Source organism: Podarcis melisellensis (assembly GCF_964234715.1).
Source record: "Podarcis melisellensis genome assembly, chromosome: 14".
Lineage (NCBI taxonomy): Eukaryota > Metazoa > Chordata > Lepidosauria > Squamata > Lacertidae > Podarcis > Podarcis melisellensis.
The window spans coordinates 46,264,934-46,286,933 of NC_138546.1; the positions used below are offsets into that span (position 1 = coordinate 46,264,934).

The 22,000-nt window shown below is 45.6% G+C and overlaps 1 protein-coding gene across 1 annotated transcript in view; it reads right to left on the reverse strand.

Moving 5' to 3' along the window:
* The window catches only part of WDR72 (WD repeat domain 72), a gene marked incomplete at its 5' end in the record, with an annotated part of 73,434 nt that overhangs the window by 9,649 nt on the left and 41,785 nt on the right, over positions 1–22,000 (reverse strand). The window contains 4 exons of the mRNA XM_081887844.1: positions 14,407–14,563; positions 15,672–15,754; positions 17,222–17,307; positions 20,096–20,907. Of these exons, the coding sequence (XP_081743970.1) occupies positions 14,407–14,563; positions 15,672–15,754; positions 17,222–17,307; positions 20,096–20,907 (1,138 nt within the window). The remainder of the gene's footprint in view (positions 1–14,406; positions 14,564–15,671; positions 15,755–17,221; positions 17,308–20,095; positions 20,908–22,000) is intronic.

The window sequence follows — 22,000 nt, forward strand, 5'->3', positions numbered from 1 at the left end:
GCGTCTTCATTACAATTTTTGGAGAGCAGATTAAAGAATTAATTCCAGAGGCCCTGAAATTAGGACTCTGGAGTGAGTAGAGCACCATATGGCAGAGGGGAATATCTCTTAGAGACACCGACATAGATGGGGTCAGCCAGGAGACTAGTGTCAACAGTTAGCAAGGGCAGAGCATCATACACCAATAGGCACTCTGTGTAATTTCCAGAGAGCAAGATGACCTTTCTTCCTCCTTATGGATACAAAGACCATATCTGACAGCTGCACATGGCCTGAATGAAGTCAGAGAGATAGAAGAGAAGGGGAGCATGTTAACCCCTTATTAGACACCCACTGCTGTTAGGAAGTGACACATGATCACGAGAAGGCTGAATTCGACCCTTGGTTACCTATGTCTATAACATGGGATTAATGTGACACCAAAACACCTCATGTATGTTCTATATAAAGCAAGTATGACAAAGTCACCAGCACCCCTACCTCCTGAGAACGCATGTCACCAGGAGGTAGTTCCATGAAGCCAGACCCCCGACTGCCCTTCACCACTGCCATCCACAGATGCCAGGGGCGCAAGCTCCAAAGCCATATAATGCCACATCCCCACTCATGTTGGTGCAGTCAAAAGCCCCCAAAGCAGCCTTTCTCAACCTGTGGGTCCCCAGATGTTGTTGAACTACAACTCCCATCACCCCAAGCTAGCAAGGCCAGAGCTCAGGGATGATGGGAGTTGTAGTCCAACAACACCTGGGAACCCACAGGTTGAGAACCGCTGCCCTAAAGCAATCAAGTCCCTTTTAAGGTTAATAGAGACCATACTGGGGCCATAAGCCCAAACCCTCCTTTGGGCTCAGTTTAGCTAGAGCTCTCCATGGTGCTGATAAGTACTTCTCTGCTCTGTGTGTTTGAGACCTGGCATTCCACTATGATCTGACTACACATTTTGGAGTACAAGACTTGCTTTTCTGGACTTTTGATTCTGGCTCTGCTCATTAGACCCTGGATGGATTTGGCTTCTCTGGAACCAGCTGTGCCCCCCAACCAACCCCCCCCCCCCAGCAGGGTCTTCTGCCTGAAACAGGACACTGGAGTGCAAGTGTAATCTGTAAATGAAATTTAAATGATAGCAGTAAATGGCTAAAGGAATGATTCACAGGATCCCGAAGGCAATAAGCAAAGGAAGTTCCAGTTGAGGCTTTGCTGGCACCGTATCATCCCAGATCAATGGCATTGCCTGGGCAATGGAGACTGCAAAATGAAGGGAGATCCATGCCAATTATGCCTGAAGCACAATCCAGATCTATGTAACACATTAAATTTTGAGCCCATTTGATTGGGAGAGGCTGAGGGACCCCTTAGGTCTTATTCAATTCTTAAGGAGGGGTCTTATATATTTACCCCTTCAACGTGCTCAGGCATACCGTCCAGTGATCCCTCTTCCCAGAGCAACCCTGTAGGTAAGATAAGATGACTGGCCAACCAACCCAAAACCACACTGGGAGCTTCACAAGTGGGGATTTGAACCCAGCTCTCCCCAGTTCAATTATGATCCTCCAGCCACAACACCACACAGCTGATCCAGTTGCAACTGATGACCCTACTGTGGATCGGGTGGCAGTTTCCTCCTAGATTTCAAGAGAAGACGACTTGTTCATTAGGGAAGTACAGATTTTCTGACAGCCATTGTACTCCGAAGAGGAAGCAGCTGCTCCTCTCATTAAGGGTGGTTACTTGGACTCTGGCACCTACAAAATGCAAAGGGGACAAGAAACAGCTCTCCTAATTAAGGCTTTGTAATGAATTGGAAACTGGAATTGTTTTGTTTTAAATATATGTTACCTACTGCATATGTAACTTGGAGGTGTTGTACAGGAAGTGATTCATGCATGAAAATAAATAAACAGAGCAACTAAGGCCAAACTCACTTTTTTGGCCTGCAAATGTGGGCAAAGTGGAGCACAATTAATAGATACGTTTGCAGTTTAAAAAACAACAACAGTGGCAGCACAAGCTGCTGAAAAACTGGGGTGATGAAGGGGCCTCGGTGTGAGCCTTCTTCGCATGCTTATGTTATCTGTCTGCTGCCCTAAGCTCTGCAAAACTGTTGGGATCATTTCCTCAGATTAGAGGCTCTAGCTCCAAGATGTTTTAGCAGCTCCCAATCCAATTAAACAGAAGTTAAATATACAGAAGGGTCTATTGAGCCCAATCATCTCCATTTTTTTTAAAACTGAAAAACCATGTAATTGTAGGTTATACAAGAACTTAATCTGACTTAAAACCTAATATCAACCTGCTGCTTTATAAGTGCACTTGGTTAAGCTGGCTTGTGATACTGGTGTGCTCAGTTTGGGGGTCGTCATTATCCTTTATTAAGTTACTTGTAATCCTAAAAGCCTGTGACTGGGTCTAGATTTTTGGCAAAGATCCAGGGATTTCCCTTCTCAGAGGATGGGCTGATTGAACAGACCTCTATGGCAAGTCTGAAGTTTCTGAGTGAGCCACAGAGCAGAGTTTGATCAGCCAGCCCTGCCAGCTAAGGGGCCCCACCTTATGAGATCCTATTTGACCATCACATGACATGGGAGGGATGTGTGTGTCAGAATATGACTGGGTTTAACTGCCAACGTAGCAGTTTGAAAGCATGTCAAAGTGCAAGTAGATAAATAGGTACCACTCTGGCGGGAAGGTAAACGGCGTTTCCGTGCACTGCTCTGGTTCGTCAGAAGCTGCTTAGCCCTGCTGGCCACATGACCCAGAAGCTGTACGCTGGCTCCCTCGGCCAATAAAGCGAGATGAGCGCCGCAACCCCAGAGTCGTCCACGACTGGACCTAGTGGTCAGGGGTCCCTTTACCCTTTTAAAATAATTTTCACCAAACCTCCTTCCAGCTTTGGAGAAACCCATTATGGAGGAGGGACTCTTTCAAATGCCAGGTATGCCTCAAAATGAACAAGGCATTTAAATGGTCTGGAGTGACTTGTTTAACAGCAGGAGTGTTATATTATGCACAGCCCTTGACTGCAGACTAAAATCATTTCATTTCACATACTAAGTCTCATAATGAATTGGTGGCATTTAGGGAATAGAATACTTATTTGGTTTCAGTGCTCTTTTAAAAGAAGTCCCTACTTTATGTAAATGGCAATGTGATCTTTAATTCTACTGTCATCTGTGCTGGCAGGGTGGGGTGGGGAATATATATATAAACACACCAAAACAGCCTGGGGGTGTATTCAAAGGATATCAACAGCAAGCAGAATTACAGGACTGGAAACTTCTTTCCCTTTTTCCCACCCAAAACAAAGCTTTCAATACTGTTTCCACAAGCAGGAGCTGATGCTGCTGGATTTATTTTGGAGGGGGGGCAGGCTTTATGTGTTTTGGGGAGGCAGAACTGAATTATCTGTGATGCATTTGGTCAGTTAGTTAAGTATTTTATTTATTTACTTGGTTTAGGTGGGGCATGTCCATGTGCTGGAAGCAGAGACCAACATTTCCCTGCCTTCCCAGCCAGGGCCCTCCACCAACCATCTACCACCCCCACGAGCACACATTTTCTGGCCCTTAATATAGGCCCCAAGCAGAGTACGCCGAAGAAGCAAGAGAAGAAAACAAAGAAGAGAGGTGACAACCAGAAAGAAAGAAAGAAGAGATAAAAAGAAAAGAAACAGGAAGTAGAAAGGAAAGCGAGAGAGGAAAAAAGAAGGGGAAAAAGAGAAAAGGGAAAGAAACAATAAAGAAAGATAAAAAGGACTTTTTCCATCTGCCAGTTACTTAAAAAAAAGAACAAAATATTTAAGACATTCAGTCCATGATAACATCTACCGTCTCTACTTTCTGTTAAACCATGTTTCTTTTAAGTGTCTCAAAATCATTTGATTCCTCTCTGAATTTTGACACCAGTTTCAGGGCAAACCCATTTAGTTATTGTTTGCCCTCCCAAGGACCCAGGGAGGCAGGCCAGGACCAGTATTTTCCAGGACTGATGAGGAACTGAACCACAGAGAGCTGGGATGGATCTGGAGGGAGGGAAGGAGGGAGAGAGCAAGACAGCACTTGCGAGACTGCCTTATAGATGAAGATCATTGCCCCCGCCCCCAGCTTGGGCAACTTAAGCTGCTCCCAAATGCCCTGATTTTGTCTCCATTCATCCACCGTGTTGCAAAGGGATTTGATCCAATTCATTTGGCTGTTAATGCAGCTGACTTGACAACTAGCCTCCTGTTAATTCTGGTGAAGAGGCAGATGTGTTGAGACCAGGCAGCGATCTCTCCCAAATCAGCACGAGACAGCAGGCTGTGACATCAGGAATTGATTTTATTGTAATTGCCAGAACCCAAGAAAGGCCTACGGAGATGGGGAATGGGACATATGTTCCAAAAACTAGGGTGGGGAGCTAGTGGTCTTCTAGATGTTGTTGGACCTCCATCACCCCCAGCAGTCAGCAAGGGCCATGGTCAGGGAGGAGGATGGGAGGTGTAGTTCAACAACAGGTGCCCCAACACAGCCTTTAAATTAATGTCAAACTTGAGGCCAGCCCAAGATATTTTGCTGTCTCGTGCTGATTTGGGAGAGATCGCTGCCTGGTCTCAACACATCTGCCTCTTCACCAGAATTAACAGGAGGCTAGTTGTCAAGTCAGCTGCATTAACAGCCAAATGAATTGGATCAAATCCCTTTGCAACACGGTGGATGAATGGAGACAAAATCAGGGCATTTGGGAGCAGCTTCCTCTAGCAAATGGGGCCTCCACCTCAAGTCAAGGTGAATATGCTGAACACGACTCAACTTATTTTGGAACCTGATGCAGAAAACCCAACAGGCTCTTCTCTTTTTCCCTGACAATAAAATTACAATAATAAATGGAATAATCAATAATTTGCTGTCTTTTCATAATATGCCAAATCAGCTGCCTGAGGCAGTCACCTTATTCTGCCTAATAGTACAGCTGTCTCTGTTCAAACTGCAAGTGGTTCATAAGAAGAGCCATATAAACATGCAAACGTACGTATCTCATGAAGCGAGCTGTAGTCCAAAAAGCTTACACCATAATCAATGGGTTAGTCTTTAAGGTGCCGCAAGACTCTTGGTTGTTCATCAGACCTATGAGCTGTATGCAATAAGATTAGCCTCACAAGCAGACAGAGCAGGGATCTATGTTGAGGATCAGAGCAATCAGCATGAGACTTCCATCTGATTCAAACTGAGAGCTCTCTTTGAGTTTTGTCAAAAGCCAGAGGAGGCTTAAGCAGCTGTCATCTGCAAAATGTCATCATAGTGCATCATCATAGGGACACTGTGGTGGTCAACTGCCACAACCATCAGTGTCAAACAGTAAAACTTCAGACCATGGAGCTCTGCAAAGACTCGGACTTGATCTATAACTACAAACTATCTATCATATCTATCAATCTACTGAATCACTCAGTAGATTTGCAGGTGAAGCAATACAAAGACTCCATGGCGCTGCAATTATTTTCAAAATGCTGTACATATTTGGCAAGATGTATAAATCATTGTGCAAGAATCTTCAGGTTACTGTGCCTATGAGTAGGTACATACAAGTAGACACAAATTTAGAGCACTGATAAAAGAATCAATCGCACAAGAAACCAGCATTTGGTTACAGTTCCTCCAACCAACCAGAAGACACCCCACCTCATTTGGCCTAGTGGAGAAAAGGTCAGAAAGCAATTTTGAATAATAAACGAGACCTCCTGACCTCCTGACCCAAGTCTGGCAGGGTCAGTGGCAGCCCTTTTCACCAAATGCTGATGGCAAAGACACAGACAGCTCCACTAATGAGCTCCTGGATAGAGCAATTGCCAATCTGGAGGTCACTGGCCTGCTGCTTCACAGGAAGGGGAAAGTGTTGCTCTATTTGCCTGAAAGTGGAAGCCAAGGGGGTCAAGGAAACCCAGAATGGAGTTGTTCCTCCTAAGGCCAATCCCAGTGTGGGCATGATCTCATGAGGAGGTAGCACATCACCAGGTCCACTGGAGAAAGACCACCAGCACAAATCTGCAATGCTGCCTTAGCTCCCACTCAGTGTAATGGACTGGCCAGATGCAGAGGAATGGTGGAAGGCACCAGTGGGGGAATCCAGAGAGAAGAAGGCTCAGAGCCTGGGGACTGGTAATTGGATGATGATTAGTGGTCAGAGCCAGAAGACTGGGAGGTGTTGGAAGAGGTAACAGGGTTTAGTGAGCAGGGAGAGGCTGTGGCAGAAAGAAGTGAAGAAGCAGAAGTGGAAGCAGAAGAGGAGAGAGGCCAAGAGGCAGAGATGAGTCAGGCTGGTGAAGATGACAGGGTGTCTCCCTCTCCTGCTACAACAAGCTCCTCTTCCCCCTGGTCTCCCAGGACCAGGAGAGGTGTGAAGTGGAAAGAGAAAAAAAAGGGACCTGTGTAGTCTCAGAATGCTTGGGAAGATTTAGTCAGCTGTGGGAATGTGAGGAACATTGGTCTCTACAACTGCCTTGTAGGTGCAAGACCTACCAAGAAGAGTTGCTGAGCTCATTAAGCCTGCTCAGCAATTAATTCATGAGCAGGCTTTGTTTCTTCTAATAGAATTAACTTCACTTACTCAGTGTGATTTTTGCTGGTTGATACTCAGCCTCATCATCCCACATGTGTCAGGAAGAGACCAACAGGCTGTTTCTGATCTGCTTGTGTTGGGTCAGACCCAGGGATCAGCTAGAAACCTCAGGGAAGCCCAGCACTGCAGCAGAATGGAAATAGCTTCATCCACAACCACACATACCATATTAGTCTCCAGCCAAATATTAAGCATTGAATTGCCTCAGCACCTGTAATTTCTATCTGTATAATCACTGTGATTAATAGCCCAAAGTTGTCCATCTAGTTCAGCACCCTGCTTCTTCCTATAGCAGCCAGAGGCCCCAATGGGAGCCCCACAAAGATATGAGGGCAACAGGCCCCCTCCTATTGTTTCCCCTTCAGAAAATGTCATTCAGTGGCACACACATCTCATGAACCAGGATGTCCCATCCATGTAGTCATAATGGACCTCTTGTATGAACTTGTCTAATTCCCTCTTCAAAGCCACCTGACCTTGTGGCCGTAGATGCACCATGTGGCAGTGCATGAATGAGTGTGAAGACACTCCTCTCTGCCCACTGTTTATGCACCATGCCTGATTTTACAGCCTCCTACCATGTCCTCTCTTAGTTGCTCTGTTTTCTAAACCCAAAAATCCCCAAACGCTTTGGCCTTCCCTGCTACAGCAGATGCTCCAGCTTCCCATAGAGGAGAGGATTTTCTAAATGCAGATTTTCAAACTAGAACAACCACTATATTTTAAAAGTTCCCTGTCTCCTTACTATGGAACCCCTAAGCCTCATTAAAGCCTCATTTGTAGCAGTTTGCTTTCCCCTCATGGTTTAGGTCATTTGTGCGCACCCCCACCTCGCAAGAGTTCTGGTTCTTTTCCAGATTTCTGACCTTCTTGAATCTGAAGCCAAGCGCATTTGCAGACAGCTGCAACACGAGAGCCTCCTCGTCCTCCCCTGCCATTGACCTTCAACCTGATCTGAAAGAGCCACCTTCTCTCTGAGAGAGAAGTTATTCATTTACTGTAATAGCCTCCTGAGCAACTGCTGGCAATTGTGCCCAGATGGGATTCTGTGGGGCTTCCAGCTCCGGAACCAGCAGGAGGCTGCAGTTGGATCAGCTGGGGCTGCAAAAGTTGATCTTTAAAAATATGACTGGTGTGTGAAATTAAAGGAAAAGAGTGTGTGTTTCAGTGCAAGCAGGGCGGGAGGAGGGATTAAAAACAACAGTTCCTATCATTTTGCCTGCGTCTATTCTCCACTTACTGTTCCTAAGCGGAAATCTAATCTTCTCTGTTGGGGACAAATGGGGAATCTGCAGTGCAGCTTTTCCGCTGGGCCAGATATATAAATGCGGCGGCTCTTTCATTCAAAAGTGCAAAGAAATGAAATAGACTGGATGGGGGGAAAGGAAGCACCAGCTCTGCAAAGCCGAGCTGCAGGTGGCGATGGAGGAGACAGTTTGTGAGGCATGTAGGGCATTTATCACAACCCCTAGACAAGTTATTGAGCTGTCTGTGAAAAACAGGAAGAGTTCTCGCAGAAGGCAGTGGCTGAGGCCCTTGATTGATAGAGTGAGATGATGCAAAGCTGTCTGATGGCCTCTCTGTGAAATAACGCAGAGGAACTCAAGGTCTTTCTTGACAATCCCTGACCACAGATGAACAGCTACTTTATTACAGTGCAGGGAAAGGTTGCACCTTGCTCCAGACTCACCCACCCGCCGATGCACACAGTTAACTTCGCCAACAACCCCCTGTGCATTTAAGGGGTCTGCAGACTTCGTAGGATTTAAAGGGACAGCAGATTGTGTTAGTTCAAAGGTGGGATTGTCCCCACCCTCCATGCAACGAAAGTACCGGTAACTGGAAATAATATAGTCAATCCGTACTATGCTGTTCTGGGACCAGGCAAGAATATCGGGGAGCTGTGCTTACACCTTCTGAAACCCTGACCTTGTCAGCCTCTATGAAAGCAGGGTTTTTATTTGTCTTTAAGCCATTTTACAATACAGTGGTACCTCAGGTTAAGTACTTAATTCGTTCTGGAGGTCTGTACTTAACCTGAAACTGTTCTTAACCTGAAGCACCACTTTAGCTAATGGGGCCTCCTGCTGCTGCCGCGCCGCAGGAGCACGATTTCTGTTCTCATCCTGAAGCAAAGTTCTTAACCTGAAGCACTATTTCTGGGTTAGCAGAGTCTGTAACCTGAAGCATATGTAACCGAGGTACCACTGTAGAGAGTGATACCTGAGGGACACCATAAAGGGATCTTCCAAGACAGAGCTGAATCTCAGGTTTCTGTGCTGCAGCTCCAGTGGCATTGATTTCAGGGAACTCCTCCCAAGTCACTTTGGATGTTGTGGGGCATGTCTTCTTGGGGGGGGGTGTGGCTCTTTTTGCTAACTCCACTCCACTTGGTGGGGGTCAAGGGGGCTGCATCAGGCCTCCAGTCTAGACCCCTATTTTAGAGTAATGGCTCTGTGAGCAAGTCAAGTCCTTGACTGGCATATCTCTTAGCACACACTGTTGTCCCTTTTGCACTGACTGTTTGGTGTATGAGAGAGCAAACTTAAGCAAGCAGCCTCTCCAGCCACTTAGGGATGGATGCAAGAGGAGACTGAACATTCTGACACCTGAGCCATCTCAGTCCAGCTCAAATGACGGGAGCAGCCACTCTACAGTTCACAGGTTTTAAAAATATTAGCCACTGAATTACAGTTTTATGGTTGGGTTCCTAACACAGCCAAGTTGATGTTTAAGTGAAAGGATCAGAAACGATACTTTCTGGTGACTGCAGCAATTTATGACTGGCAATTTTAGCTAAGAGAATTCAACAAACAAGAATTTTAATGGGCTCTACCAGCTTGATTTTGGGAAACACAGGTGGGCACAGCAGAGAGGGCACCTTAGCTGGCTGGCTGGCTTGCTGCTCCAGTGGGTTGTTGGCAAAGTTTACTGTGTGCATCAGCATGTGGGTGAGTCTCTTGGTGCCTCTTCTCATTCCTTGGTGCAGTGGACGAGGGTCACATCAAATCACCTTCCAAGCAGCCGAGCTGTCACCTGCTTCAAGCTCTGTTCCTAGCTTCAGCTCCTCTGGCAGACAACCATTCTTAAAACCCATATGCTGGAGAGCACAGCCATTTGGATCAGGCCCAAGGAAGAAGACCCCCAGTTTGACCTGGGAAGGAGAGGACGACTGGGAGCTTCTAAGAGAAATGGCGCCATAAACTGCTGCTGTTATGCTCCTGCAAATGACTCATCCTTACAGTAATGGCTGAGAGGCAAGTGGGCTCCCCCAGGTAGGACCTGAAGCTGGCAATCCTAAACCGTCAGCTCAGCTCATGCTGGTTGTGGCACAGAGGAAAGGCATTCCCTTTCCAGGTGGATTCTAAAAAGGCAGTTTGTGATCTAGCAAAGGCAAAATGTCAGGGGGAGAGAGAAATGGATGAGGCTCAGCAGTGGAGACAGACAGAGGTTAGCTGTGGAAGGAGAGCAGCAGAGCTGAGGTACTGCAGAGGGAGCTTCCCATCTCCAGTTTCTGTTTGCTTGTTTGTAATTTATTTTTAGAGTTTCTAGCGGAATGGATTGATGGGTGCATTATGTACAGCAGATATCAGGCCCACGTGGGCAGATGCTTAGTTGAGGTTTTCAAAATTGCATGGAGTGCACGAAGCACAAATCTTGATGACCCCACCAAATGTCAGGTGGGCCAAAATCTGTGCAATGCTTTCAGATGCCACAATGCAACACCAGATCTAGTCATGTTCGCAAGATGAAGGAACTAGAAGCAGCAAGTTCTGCAGCAAATCTAAGCATAAAAAGTTCAGGGCAACTTGGCTTCTTCTTCTCTTGCCCAGCCCCCATTGGGAGAAGATAGTAAGATAAGTGTAGGAAAGCAGGAAGGCCCCAAATACCCCCATAAGACCTCAGCTCTGGCTTTTAGTTATTTCTTCTCTACCCTTGTGCTTGATTCAGAAAGCACAACCAGTGCAAATTGCAGCAGCTTCTGGGAGTGGGGCACCCAGCTTTACCCATCAGCGTTGAAAGTTCTATTAGCTACTGTAATGGTTCTAGGGGTTGCTTGTGCGTAAACTGGTGCAACACCTGGCTGGGTTGCCCGAATGAACCTTTTCTGTCCGGACAGCCACTCACCTGTGGCTGTCTCAATCGCTGGCAGCATCCAGCGTCAGTGGGCGTTTCTTGAACTTCTTCCAGGAAAGAAGCTCTTTGACGCCTAGTCTCCTCCTACTCTCCCTGCGCGGAAGCCTTCTGCACAAGGAGGGCGTAGGCAGCGGAGGACCCTTACTGTCCCCGCTGGTCCCTGGCAAGGAGTCATGGGACCGCCTCGCCGATTCCCCCATCTGCCCCCCCTTCTCCACTGGTGCTACGCTGATTCTCTTCCCCAGAAGATGGGCTGCCTCTCCCCATCCCGGAACGCTCTCTGGGACCCCTCCGTAGCCCGCTCTCTCCTCCAGCCCTGATGGCAGTTCCCTGACAGCTACTGAGCCAAGTTCAAGGTTTAGTTCTCAACATTTAAAGCCCCATTTGGGACCAGGATACTTAGTACAGACCAAGCCAGTCTCTAAGATCTTCCCAAGAGGATAGTCCTTGGTGGACTGCCACTTGCTGACGATATGTAAGTGAGCCTCTGGAATGCCCTCCATCGGGTAGTTTGTGAGACAGTCACAGTAACAACTTTTCAATGCCTCTTAAAAACTTAGGTTTATCTAGGTCCATGTTTCCCAAAGTGGGCGATACTGCCCCCTGGGGGGCACTGGAACGATCCAGGGGGGCGGTAGTAGCCTTGGGTGCAATTGGAGGGGGCATTGCATAAAAATAAGGGTGGTTGGGATCACCAAAGAATTGATGCTTTTGAATTATGGTGCTGGAGGAGACTCTTGAGAGTCCCATGGACTGCAAGAAGATCAAACCTATCCATTCTGAAGGAAATCAGCCCTGAGTGTTCACTGGAAGGACAGATCCTGAAGCTGAGACTCCAATACTTTGGCCACCTCATGAGAAGAGACCCTGGAAAAGACCCTGATGTTGGGAAAGATCACAAGGAGAAGGGGACGACAGAGGACGAGATGGTGGGACAGTGTTCTCGAAGCTACCAGCATGAGTTTGACCAAACTGCAGGAGGCAGTGGAAGACAGGAGTGCCTGGCGTGCTCTGGTCCATGGGGTCATGAAGAGTTGGACATGACTAAACGATTAAACAACAACAATAACAGTGTTATTTGTATGAGAGAGTTGTGTTTTGTTTTTACCAAGTTTCATTGAATGTTGTGTGTTTATTGTTTTGTTACATCAGGTGGGATAATTTTAATAAATAAATAATAGCTATCGGGATCATTCATCTTTCCCCCAAACCACCCACCAGAGATGGGGAGCGGACGACGCCACCTTTTACAATGGCACTTCCTGTGCCTTGGCATCCAAAGTGTTGCTGCTTCTGTGTGGAGTTTCAACAATATCCTAGCAGAACCGTATCCTTTCTAATGTTTTGGATGAGCCTGGTATGGCGCCTGCACAATTGGATTTTGTGTAAAAATACACAACAAATCTGATTTCTGTTGCATTAAGGAGTTATGTCTGGTAAAATATATGAAGCAAAGAATGAAATAAGCTGCAGTTCTACAGAGTCTTCCATTTTGCTTCCTTCAATACTTGACCACTAATATTAGAGAATATTGGATCAAGGTACAGTTTTAAGTGAATGTCTATGAGATGATACAGTAGCCAAGTTAAACCACAGGTTGGATGATAAAATACAAAATTGAGTTGTGTTCCTTTACAGGAAAGGGCTGTAATATGAAACAAGGGTGTAATGTCTTTCAGTGATGCATATTCCACAAGAGGAGGAGGAAGAGAAGGAGAAATGTGCTGGCAGGGACCTCTACCGAGGCAGTTCAAGAGCACAGTACTTCCATGGAACAATCATGGCTAAGGACCGTTGTCAAGCTGTTTCCTTCTCTGTGAATTTGCCAAATCCCTTCTTTAGAGCCACTGAAGTAAAGTGGCCTTCACCACTTCTGCTGGCAGGAGAAATCTCACACCTCAGCCGCTCAGAATACTCCGCCTCTATTCTGCCACATCCCCTTTCTGTAGCCAAGGAAGAACCTGAGAGTGAACACAGATATTCACCTCCGCATAAGAAGATTGGCAGGCCATGGCTCAGTGCAGGAATGACAGTGGCCCAGGTCCCTCCTAGTCACCTTTTCTGTTAGGACCTTAGCCACGGGGGAGGGGGCACCGTTTGCCTAAAATGGGAGGGTACTTATGGGTGAGGCTTGTGGATTTCATTAAGGTCCCCTTGAGCTCTGGCTTGAATTGGCTTGGCTAATGAGAACTTACAGCACCTAGACAGGGTTCTTTTAACATACCAGTGTTGACTCGGTAACTGAAGACAGAGTCATGCCAATTGGCCCAGTTGGGTTTCGTGCAAAGACCAAACGGCAGATGAAAGGATCACCTTGTGACCAAAAACATACAACATGGATCCCTCTCCAGCCTTGGTACAAAAATAGCTAAGGATGGGAAAGGAAGAGATTCCAGGAAAGAAGGAAATTGCTTATATATTTCAACAAGTTTTTTTCTAATGTATTAGCATATATCTGTCTTTGTGAACAACAAACTGCCCACTTCTTGCTGAGATTCAGCTGTCAACGCCTTTCTTTCCAAGTTGGTTGACGCAAGACGCTCTTCCTGAATTGTGCCTTCCAGAGTTCACAATGCACCACCACTTCCTAAATATTCGAACCAAACAACCTTCTAGTAAACGCAGGTTACGCATGGTGAACTGTGACTCCATGAATGCTCAGGGGTCCCACACTGATGTAACCTGCACCGGGGGGAACCTGACTTGACAAATATTATTTTCTTTTTCTTTTCCTTTTTGGTAGCTGTTTTTGTCTCTTTTAAAATGTACATTAGTTTTCTATATCTTGCAGTATTATGACTTTAATAAAAATCTTAATACCAAAATATTGGTGTAGAATGGGGACAGGAGAGGGGAACCCATTGTAAAACAAAAGATAATCCCACATGCATGTCCATATTAGCACAACTGAAACCGTGTTCTTTATGGCTGAAAATTTTTAACTTTTCTTAGATTCCTGGAACAAACGTGCTAGCCACAAATCTTCATGACAGACACATGCACACCACGAGATTATGAATTAGCTATGACAGAGAAGACTCACTAATAGGATTGGATGTAAACTTCAGGTCACTTAATTTTAAGGCTCAGCTAATGGCCTAAAGAAAATTGGATATCATCTCATAACATAAATTCTGAATCAGACTTTCCTGCCCATCAACAGGAACACCATTAAAAGTAACAGCAACTAGGCCCGCTGTAAAATGAAATGATGCAGCTGTAAAACTAATTTCCACAATGTGGATTATTCTACCACCAAAGCATAAAAACTCCACATTTCATAGTATGAAGTTATAAAATTGGAGCAGCAACATTTTTAGTATAAGTCTGATCTCATTGATAAAAGATAAATCTGAAAACATCTGCTCATTTCCATATAATTTGTTGTTCACTAATGTTATCTATAAAATGGCATGCATCAATTGTTTGCAATCGTATTTCCAATATACACAAGAACGAAATACTAGAAGCACTTTGAACATTTACACAAAGCAACACCCTTTCCCCTCCACGCCTTAAATATGGAGATGATGAACAGGAATAGTAGCAGCAACTACCTGAGGGAGATCTGCAGCAGCAGGAACTCTGGGATGGAGAACCCTGGTATTATCTCAGAAATTAAATGCTTCTCCATCCACCTTAACCTGCCCTCACACCAACAGATGAGACACTTACCCAGCAAGGGGTGGCTCTTTATTATCTCTGGCTCCTCGGTCCTTTGCTCCTCCACTTTGGCACTTGCTTGCCCATGACCGTTGGCCAAGGTCTTCCGATGGTTTCTCAGGCCCTGCCAAACTTCAGCCAGCAGAGCAGCCTGGATGGCTTCAGTCATCTGTCAGAGATGCAGGCTGTCAGTGAGGGGGATGTTAGGCTGTCCTGCCCCAAGCCCAGGCCTCCTTCCCTCCACCCCTCTTCTCCCAAACACTGCTTCAGGGAGGGGGCAATGAGCAGGGAAGGCCTACTTACTTACCTATGCTTCTGAGCACCTATGCAAGGATGCTCAGTGCAGAGGAAAGGCAAAGCTAGGCTGACCCTTTGCCCTGCTGCATTGCTCTATCAGTGGCAACTGGCTTCATGATAGGAGGGGGTGAAGAAGAGGGGCCTGGGGGTGCTACAGCTAGGTGGGGTTGAGGAGGTGACCAGAACCTCTCCCGCCCATCAGACTGGAGAGGCTGAGAACTTTTCAACCACTTGTCACATACACAGCAGCCAGTTCCTGATATTCTTTGACTTTGAACAGTCAAAAAGAAAAGAAAAAAAGACCTCTCCTCACACTGACACATCAGACGGATGGCTAGGCCAAAACTTCCCCCTAGATGCATCACCTTTTTATATGCAAAGCGCTATTTCAGAGGTTTGCATGGTCGTCCATATCAGATAATTTCTATACATGCAGAACTAGCACAATATGCGAAAGGTTCAGGGCCAGCCTATTCCCTGACACAATCGTCTTACACATGTGTAGGGCAATCACTGGAAATCCGACAGGTCAGCAACAAATATGTCACATGGAGTTTCTGCTCATGGTTTCAGCAGGCTGTGTCTGTGTTGGTGAACTGGTTCTGAATCAAGGCAGAGACCTGGAGGCTGTGGGGCTTTCCTGATTCCCCCAGATCTGCAAAAGCTGCTTTAGTCTGGATTCCCTTGCGCACATGAGCTGACCTTGGTTAGATGCCAAGGTGCCCCTGCAGGACACACTATGCTGACAAGGAAGGCGATCCTGGCTGGATTTCGGCACCAAGTGCATCACCAACAGATAACAGACTGTGGGCTTCTCTGTCACACCAAATGTCTCAGCTACCATATATTGTGTCCCATGCCAGCGGTCTGCAATGGATTGCCACCACCTGTCCAAGGTCTCTTTGCACTTTGTTGCTTCAAGGAAGCCTACACAATAGTCCTCAGTGGTTCTCAATGGCAGAAGAGCACCCACTTCCTACCTCTATGGATTGGTCTCTCCAAGAAGAAATGAGTTTGACAAGTGAACTGTTCTCTGGCTCATGGACAGGAAACCCCAATATGTCTGAAAATAGAGGAAACACTCTTAGTCAGGCTGCATCCAGTTGAAGTATAACAATGCACCAGGCCTTTAAAACAGAACCACTTGTCTTGAAGGCCTTGTAAAAGATGATGGCAGTTTAAGAGAAGAAGTTTCATGAAGCATTTGCAACTAAACAGGAAGGTTGTACACAAGTTAACAATCCGGGTATTGTTGACTACCTCTGAACTTTCTGTTTGCAATATACAGCCCACTTAAATTTAATCCACTTGACCATACACATATCAAATCACATGTAACTGAAGTTCCGGATTCCTCAGTTTTGATTTCCAAGGTCCCTCCCCTGAAGAAAATCCATCCTGGGGTGTAATGTAATATGCCCTACGGTCTCCAGTTTACTTACATAACATCAGCGTAGGAGAGTATCTATTTCTCCCAGCTTTAAAAAAACCAATACCTTATTTTTAGTCTTGGTTACCAATGGCTATTTTTCTTATCAGTAAAGAATTAAGGATATAGCTAAATTACCCATAAATCACCCACATATGAGCTATATAAAGCTAAACGGAAAAAGAGCAGTAAGGAATATCTTGAGGATGCTGGAACTGCTAATGGAGCTGGTACAGAAAATGGGAGAAGTTGGTGTGGGGAGAAGCACAGCGGGGCTGTGACTTAATGGCGGGGCAGAGGCCCCACGCAGGCAGAAGGCTCTATCCTCACATACCCTCCAAGTGTCCCAATTTCCCAGGGTTAGTCCTGGAATTACAGAAGCCATCCCAGTTTCTGATTTGATCCAGGAATGTCCTGGTTTTCCTTTTCCCTTCCCTCCATGTCTCAGAGAACAATTATTTTTATTATTTTATTTTTTATTGGTTTTATTCATAACAAACAATATAAAATAAACATCAATACAATACCACAGTGTGGGATTTCTCCAATCCCTTGACTTCTCTCTACCCTCTCCATGGTTCCATTATATTTATTATTCATTCTTGCATGTCCAGATCTTATTTTCCATCTATATTCTTGGAGAACAGTTAAAAGTGTGGGGGGGGTGTAGGTGCAAAATTGGAGTCCTGTTTATAGGGAAAATAAAATCCCTGCACCAAATGAAGGAAATGGTGAAGCTCTTCCTTTAGTTTTGAAGAAAAAGGTCACCAATCCACTTTAAATTATTTAATTGCAATGCTTCTGTAGGCAGCAGGAAACACTTGGAATGTTGATTCCTTTATTGTAAATGAAGCCTTACACTGTCTACTCAGAAAGAAGTCACACTGTATTCAATGGAGCTTACTCTGAGTAAAAACTGAGCAGCTCTGTTCCCTGGGCCCTTTCAGACAACCAGCTTCCAACTCAGGCTCCCTTTTCACAACTCGCAGGATGACATTAATGTTTCAGCACCTCGAAATGTGTTTTCAATGCTGTCATGCCTAGAAAACAAACATGGGTTGTGTCTTGTGCCGTAATTCTGCACTGTCTCCTGATACTCACGTTTAGTGGACTCTTCATAAGAACTTGTGGTCCCAAGAGATGGTGTGGGTCTCCATTTGTTGCGTGCAGACTCCAGTTTCTGGCGACTGAGGGGAAATGTTATAACAGTCAAAGAGATTAGTGCAGGCAAGCAGAGATACCACTAAGCAATCCTGGGCTATAGTAAACTTACTGACCTTTATGGACCTAAGTTAGTCATGCCCATTATTTTCAATGGGTCTACTCTGAGTGGGACCAACCCAATATATATATATAACTGGAGGAGGACCCTACCTTAGTGTACAGCTATCTTTTCAGATGATCAAAGAGTGTGAAGCTGGGCAGCCTCCTAAGAGCCATTTGTCCTCAGTGGCTGGCACAGAGAGCAGGCTCACTTGCTTAAAGCAAGAAGGATCCCGTGTGAAAAATCATCTGCCTGGCCCTTCTCTTGCCCACAGTCCACAGCAAAGCAAACCCCCAGCCTCTTGCATGTGTTGACTTGTCAGGCTCAGTTCCCAGCATCCAAGGAAGCAGGCCTGGGAAAGGACTGTGCTCCTCATCAATATAAGCTGCCAGTCATGGGAGGCCCTTGGCATAAAGCAGCCCTTTGAAATGACTGGCAGCTGCACAGTTGCCATCTAGACTTCCTGCCTGCCTGCCACAGGCTCCTCCCTCACAGCCACCTTTCGTCTTGCCTTGACTGTTGGCAGAATCAGCAGTACAATCTCTCCCCTCCCCCCAGCTTTCAAGTTAGTTGTCCTTAGAAGGCCAGACCCAAGAGCCATGCAGGTTTCTTGAAGGACAATGATCACCCACACCAGTTGTCTAATTAGCATGCTCCATTTGGCTCGGCCAAAAACACGGCACATATTGTTTCTCTCCTGCCCAGATGCTGAAGGAGCAGCCAGAAAAATAAATGTGCCCTTGAGTAGGTATGAACATAACAAGCAAACCAACCAAGCAACTTCATTTTGACATTCCTGTTTAATAGGCAGGTGTAATAAAAAGGCAACTAATGGTGGACTTTCAAAAGGGTAGACCAGACAAGGGGCCTTCTTACTGCGTCTTGGGACAATGATTCCTGCAACTTGCCAATTTCAACTGCTCAGGTTAATTAATTCTGGGAAATGCCAGTTTCCAAGGTCCAGTTTTTTATATGCAAATAGAACACCAGGAGTGCCCCAACCAGGCATTTTTGGTCTATATTTATATCTATCAAGGTAGGGAGACTGAGGTCTCTCAAAATGTGCACTACAAATATTGTATGATATTCAATTTCAAGACCTTTACTAGTTTCCAGGCTTATAATGCCTTATAAGGGAGAGGTGCTGAACTATGTCTGAGGTGGGTGGGGATGGGTAAGAGATGAGCTCTGTCCTATTGACTGACTCTAAAGGTAAAGGGACCCCTGATGATTAAGTCCAGTCGTGGCTGACTCTGGGGTTGCGGCAATCATCTCACTTTATTGGCTGAGGGAGCAGGCATACAGCTTACGGGTCATGTGGCCAGCATGACTAAGCCGCTTCTGGTGAACCAGAGCAGTGCACGGAAATGCCGTTTACCTTCCTGCCAGAGTGGTACCTATTTATCTACTTGCACTTTGATGTGCTTTTGAACTGCTAGGTTGGCAGGAGCTGGGACCGAGCAACGGGAGTTCACCCCGTCGCGGGCATTCGAACCACCGACTTTCTGATCAGCAAGTCCTAGGCTCTGTGGTGTAGACCACAGCACCACCCAAGTCCCTTGTGCAGACTAAACCAGGCAACAAATGATAGCAAAGTAGATATTTTTCTATCGGTATATCTGTGATCCTAAACGTTGTGGGGGTTCGAACCGCTGACCTTCTGATCGGCAAGTCCTAGGCTCACTAGGTCCCAACTCTAAGGTATGTGACACTCTTGAGCAGGAAGTGTTGATAGCATGGCAAATGGAAACTACTCTCAGGTTCCATTCTTGGTAGCAAGGAATGATTGATGATGATCTACTTTTCTCCTCCTCATAGCCTTTTCCATATGTTCTTCTCCCCTACCTGCAAGGACTTTGCAGAAGTACTTAGTGTGAGATGCTGCCATGATACCAATAGTATCCAGCTCTTCTTTCCTCATTAAAAAAGAAAAGAAAGAATCTGGTTGATGGCTTCGGTGAAGCTGAGAATTGGGACAGGGCCTGAAACTGAATCTAGGCATGGGAGATGTCATTAGTTCCTTGGATATAAACCCAATCATTATTTACAAGGTTCAGCCTCCCACATAAATTAAGGTTATGTGGAGACCCCAGTTTTCAACAGTGGCTTGGAATCTGTTTCACAAAATATATCTTTGTTCATGTCTTCAAGCCTAGATGTCATAAAATGAAGCCTAAGTTATATGGGGCTGCCCTTGGTAATTTCTGAGACATTTGCTCCCCTTTTTGTGGCAGCCTAAGGGACGTGACAATATGTGGAATAAGCACTGTAAAACACAGTTCCATCACAATCATGGCCCAGAAAAATGGTCTGAAAGCAAAAGTGACTAAAGTTCAGTGACTAAAGCAAAGGATTTCTGCCCCTGAGCAGTGCCTAGCTGGGAGTAAACCAAGTGAGAGTTGTCTGTAAGACCCCCTAGAAAGCAAAGAATAAACAGAGCAAGCAAAACAAATAAATGATGCAAATTATTATTCTCATTTCATGGAGATGAAATGAGGAGCTAAATCATAAGTGGTACACCAAAGGATGTAAATGTGGGTTAATTAAGAGTAATTTGGAAACACTCTTAATGGGTTTCCAGGGCATGGCACCAGGCTACACTATGAATGACAAATGATAGGCAGACAAAGGAATGTCTGCCCATCCATCTGCGCCATCTAACATTTTGCCTGCTTGGGTTTAGAGAAACACCAGAAAATGAAAGTTCTTACCTGGTCTTTTCTAAGGGCCTGCCAAATATCCTTTGAACTAAATATATCCTTCTCAGTAAGTAACTCAGAGTCAGGGATCTCTCTGTGGTACGGATGCTTTTTGTGTGTCCATTGAACCTTCCTGTTTGCTCTTGGGCCACACTAATGTACCTGTGACACAAATCCAGCACTTTTCTGGAGAACAAGTGATTTGCCTCCTGCTGCTGTTCCGCCCCTGGGGAACTGGCATTGCGCCATCCCGGCAGTGTCAGAGAGAGATGATTGTTCCTTGACATAAGTCCAAGTGAGACTGGATAGAGAAGTCTCAAGATATCTAAATACTGAACACAGAGATCATCCAACTCCCCATCCATACCCCAAGGCAAGAGGCATGACAAGAGGAGCTTCGCTGCATCCATGACAACATTCACATTGACTTTTCCTGATGGCTGCCTCCGAACCTTCTTTGAACTCTTCGGCTTTTTGTGCCTTTTGATGCCGCCACTTTGTTCCAAAGAGCCAACTGCATTACTCTCTCCAAATGTTTGCTCTTCAGCTGGAGCTTTGACTTGCCCATCCAACGGAAAGAGTGACCCAGAAGTTCTGTTTCGTTTCAGCATTAGCATCCTTTTGTCAGCTGTGCTCTTGGCTCTCTTTAGAGCGTCATAGCTGTGGAATGAGCTGGAGGACCTCAGTCCCTTGAGCTGGGCTGAATGCAGGAGTTCGGCCAATTTTTCCAAATCAAAGAGAAGGACATAAAAATGGATGTTCTGTCTCTCTGTCTTCACAGGCAGGATGGTAAAAGGCCACTGGGTATGGCAGGCAGTGGGTAGCTGAAAATAATAAGAACAAGAATAATGTACATTTTGGTCAGCCACTAAAAATTACCCACAGCACATAGTATAGACAACAGAAGGGTAAATATAACAAACCATTTCTAAAAGCAAAATGCAACCAACAACCAAAAGCGAATGCAAACCAAAAGTCAAGACTGTTAAATAAAAGCATCTTCAATCTCTGGTGACCCACAGAAGGAGTCTGATGGGTTTCTCTTGGGAGAGCACTCCAGGCAAGGCCCTGTCTCTCGTGCGTCTCCACTCAAATCGTTCAGCCCAGATACTGAGGTCCAGCGCCGAGGGCCTTCTGGCAGTTCCCTCACTGCGAGAAGTGAGGTTACAGGGAACCAGGCAGAGGGCCTTCTTGGTGGTGGCGCCCGCCCTGTGGAACGCCCTCCCACCAGATGTCAAGGCAATAAGCAGACATCTGGAGGCAGCCCTGTTTAGGGAAGTTTTTAATGTTTAATGCTGTATTGTGTTTTTAATATTCTGTTGTAAACCCAGCCAGATGGGTGGGGTATTATTATTATTATTATTATTATTATTATTATTATTATTATTACATATTCCAAGATGGCACTGAGAGCAAAGCAACCTCAACCAGGGCATGGCATTTCAGAGGTGAGCAGGTGGCAAAATGGATTTGTATGGTGGTGTTCTATTGTAATGTTCACTTTCTGTAAGCTGCCCTGGAAACCTGTTGAAGAGGAAAGTACCAGTATAAATTTTTAAAGTATGTTAGGAAATGCTCAGAGGAGGAATGCTTTCATACTCACCTGAAGCAAACTGCTTTCTTTGATGACTACCACAACTTCCAATGCCTTGTAAGACTGTTTTAGAAGTTCCTTTTAAAAACAGGCAGAGTGAAATAAAAATGCAATCCTAACATTTTAATTGTGAGTGGTGAAGTCAATTTGGGAGGAGGGTGCAAATGGAGCCTGTGTTGACTGCAATGGGGGGGGTCTCTTTCACCATTTTTGCTCCTTCCTCTTCAGTTCCTCCATGTAGAACTACCATGTGCAATTCAACAAGAGCCAAGACTTCGCTGCTTCTGCTAGTGCTCACTGCAAACTCAGTGACTAAAAAGGGG